The 4,119-nt window shown below is 41.5% G+C and overlaps 1 protein-coding gene across 1 annotated transcript; it reads left to right on the forward strand.

The window, feature by feature from the left end:
- The first annotated feature begins 1,874 nt into the window (after window positions 1-1,874).
- Window positions 1,875-3,864, forward strand: LOC141116627 (olfactory receptor 5AS1-like). Its single transcript, XM_073609019.1, has 2 exons — window positions 1,875-2,770; window positions 3,834-3,864. Exons 1-2 carry the CDS (start codon window positions 1,875-1,877, stop codon window positions 3,862-3,864), a joined length of 927 nt encoding a protein of 308 aa, XP_073465120.1.
- Window positions 3,865-4,119: the final 255 nt, after the last annotated feature.

Below are 4,119 nucleotides of genomic sequence, written 5' to 3' on the forward strand. Positions count from 1 at the left end.
TAAAGAATTTACCCCAGATTTACGCACCCACTCTCAGCATAAAGCATGAGCAGAATAACTTTTTTTGGATGTTAAAGGATGGTATGAAAGTCATGGAAAGGTTTGATAAGAAGCAAAATAATCAAAGTCAAACATCTGCTTCTTTTTATTTATTTATTTTTAAACTGGAAAAGGTGGATACAATATTGTATTTTATTTTGGCCTATATTGGTGCTACTACCTAGCAAGGTAAGGTACACAATTATTTAAAAAAAAAATACATAATATATTCATGTAAAAAAATTAGTCTTATATATTTTACATTGACATTTGTTTCACTTCATTTGCATATATATTTATTGAATTGACTTATGCCGCGTACACACGGTCGGACTTTTCGACCGGACTTGTCCGACGGACGCCGATGGACCAAATCCGGCGGACAATCTGATCGTGTGTGGGCTTCACTGGACTTTCAGCGGACTTTTCCAGTCGCAAATCTGACGGACTTTAGATTTGGAACATGCTTCAAATCTTTACGTCGTAACTCCGCCGGACCCAGAAATCCTCTTGTCTGTATGCTAGTCCGACGGACAAAAACCGACGCTAGGGCAGCTATTCGCTACTGGCTATCAACTTCCTTATTTTAGTCCGGTGTACGTCATCGCGTACGAATCCGTCGGACTTTGGTGTGATCGTGTGTAGGCAAGTCCGGTCGTTAGAAAGTCTGTTGAAAGTCCGCCAAAAGTCCGTTGAAAGTCTGTCGAAAGTCTGTCGGACGGGCTGTCGGACTTTTGTAACTGAAAAGTCCGACCGTGTGTACGCGGCATTATCCATCATCAAAAGGTTCATCATAATCACAAAACATATTCATGCATTTACCCAACCATCATAAGTTTCCTTATTCCTTATATCTGTAGCCAAACCTTTTTTTAAATTTTGGATAGAGTAGGGGAGGGTTAAAGCCTCTGTCAATTTCTTTTTCCATCAATGTTTAATTAGGGAGATTTTCCTTCCACTTCCTGTTATGTAGATTCAACATACACTATATTACCAAAAGTATTGGGTCGCCTGCTTTTACACGCACATGAACTTTAATGGCATCCCAATATTAGTTTGTAGGGTTCAATATTGAGTTGGCCCACCCTTTGCAGCTATAACAGTTTCAACTCTTCTGGGAAGGCTGTCCACAAGGTTTAGGAGTGTGTCTATGGGAATGTTTGACCATTCTTCCAGATGCGCATTTTGTGAGGTCAGGCACTGATGTGGACAAGGAAATATAAAAAGAAAAGGGTGCACCAGCCTTGTGCATTATCCCAAGATAATTTTTTAATAAAAAAAAAATCAGTAAAATACTACTCACAAACATGTGATGAATAAAAAGCTTGTGAAGACCACTTGGATGTGGCAATTAATCATAGAGCCAACAGTCTCTAGAAAGCAGAGAGGAGGACCTCAGAACCACTGCTGGCTGATGTGTTTCGAAAGAGTACCTTCTTCCTCAGAGCCTGATGTGGACGAGAAGGCCTGACTCGTAGTCTCTGCTCTAATTCATCCCAAAGGTGTTCTGTCGGGTTGAGGTCAGGACCCTGTGCAGGCTAGTCAAGTTCCTCCACCTCAAACTCACTCATCCATAAAAAATAAAAACTCAGTAGTGATCAAATACCCCCAAAAGAAAGCTCTGTTTGTTTGAAAAGGTGATATAAATTTTATTTGGGTACAGTGTTGCATGTCCGAGCAGATGGCAGTTAAAGTAGCAAAGTGCTGAATAGCAAAAAAATGCCCTGGCTGTGAAGGGGGTTAAACCTTTCAGAGGTCAAGTGGTTAAGGAAAACAATATATATATTTGATTTAAGATGTTAAAAATTTCTTATATCAGGCAGTTACTGAATATTATGGAAGACGTCAATCAAACATCTCCAGAAAGTTTCATCCTCCTTGGTCTATCTAATGTTCCCCATCTTCAGGCCATCTTCTTCCTTGTGTTCTTTATGATTTACACAATGACGTTGTCAGGAAACCTTCTGCTGATCATTGTGGTGAGAATCAACCAAAAGCTACAGACCCCCATGTACTTCTTTCTGAGTAATCTCTCCTTTGTAGACATCTGTTTCTCATCTACCATTGTTCCCAAAATTCTCGTGAATACTGTGGTCATGGATAGAAGTATCTCCCTGTTGGGATGCGCAGTACAGATGTACTTCCATTTGGCTTTAGGATCAACAGAGTGTATCATTCTGGCTGTCATGGCATATGACAGGTTTGCTGCCATCTGTAGACCATTGCATTACACCACCATCATGAGCAAGAACATTTGTGCCAGTTTAGCTGCATGTTCATGGATTATGGGATTCATGAACTCTGCCATCCACGTTGTCCTTACCTTCCAACTCCCCTACTGCAAGTCTCACCATGTCAACCACTTCTTCTGTGAGATGCCGCCTTTTTTTCGACTGTCCTGTCGAGAAACACAGCTTAATGAAATAGCCACTTATATTGCAACGGGTATCATTGCTATGTGTTCTTTTTTCTTGACATTTATTTCATATATCCACATCATCTCCACCATCTTGAAAATAAGCTCCTCAAAGGGAAGACTTAAAGCTTTCTCCACATGTGCTTCTCATCTGACTGTGGTGGTTCTCTACTATGGGACAATCATGTTTGTGTATCTGAGGCCCCGCTCTACGTATTTTGCAGAAACAGACAAAAATGTGTCTATTTTCTATACAGCTGTGACACCAATGTTGAACCCCATCATCTATAGTATGAGAAACAAGGAAGTCAAAAAAACAATTAAAGCAAAACCAACATGGGATAAAGATCTAGCAGGCTAACAGGCCGTTGTTTAATTTTTGTGCTTAGGGCTAGTAGACCAGACATGCTTTCTCATCGTTTGACACAACTAGATGAGTATTTAGACATGACTTTGTATAGGTGGATGCTTAATCAGTTTATTTCTTTAAAAACATTACCTAGTTTATGCACAGAGCTAAAAAAATATAAAATCAGATAGTGCAGCGCTAGAATCAAAATAAAACACTAAAGTCCACCACCATAACAATATCCATGTGGGTGTTCAATACATCATCCTCAAGTGCGAGCAAACACCGGATTCTGGAGAGGTAATTTCAGACAGCCCACCACCAGGGAATAGGTTGGCCTCTCACCTGAAAGAATGGACCCTTTTGTTATAGAGGGTCATAAATCACTTAAATCAAGCAAGATACAGCATATGCAGGCTTCCGTCAGGGCTCAGATGTCAAACACTCCTCCAGGACCAAAGGGCTCCGATAACAGACGCTCCAATATGACCACGATAAAAGAAATGGCGAAAGAATAGTGCTCTCTGTATGCTATGCTTTATTAAAAAACTAAAATAAGTCACTCACATGTGAACCGCTGGGTATATGCATGTAAGACAACGGTAACGATATAAACCTCCGTCTAGTAGTGTGGATGCGCAGTGGCCGCGGGTGATGTCACGACGTATCCTCGTTCTGGACGCGTTGCGTCCCAGTGGGCGGGGACTTCATCAGCAGATCTGCTGATGAAGTCCCCGCCCACTGGGACGCAACGCGTCCAGAACGAGGATACGTCGTGACGTCACCCGCGGCCACTGCGCATCCACACTACTAGACGGAGGTTTATATCGTTACCGTTGTCTTACATGCATATACCCAGCGGTTCACATGTGAGTGACTTATTTTAGTTTTTTAATAAAGCATAGCATACAGAGAGCACTATTCTTTCGCCATTTCTTTTATCGTGGTCATATTGGAGCGTCTGTTATCGGAGCCCTTTGGTCCTGGAGGAGTGTTTGACATCTGAGCCCTGACGGAAGCCTGCATATGCTGTATCTTGCTTGATTTAAGTGATTTATGACCCTCTATAACAAAAGGGTCCATTCTTTCAGGTGAGAGGCCAACCTATTCCCTGGTGGTGGGCTGTCTGAAATTACCTCTCCAGAATCCGGTGTTTGCTCGCACTTGAGGATGATGTATTGAACACCCACATGGATATTGTTATGGTGGTGGACTTTAGTGTTTTATTTTGATTCTAGCGCTGCACTATCTGATTTTATATTTGTGTTAAGGGATTTGTCTATTGACCCTAGTGTTCAGCAGCTATACAACGTAT

Source organism: Aquarana catesbeiana, linkage group LG13, assembly GCF_042186555.1.
Source record: "Aquarana catesbeiana isolate 2022-GZ linkage group LG13, ASM4218655v1, whole genome shotgun sequence".
NCBI classification, from domain to species: Eukaryota; Metazoa; Chordata; class Amphibia; order Anura; family Ranidae; genus Aquarana; species Aquarana catesbeiana.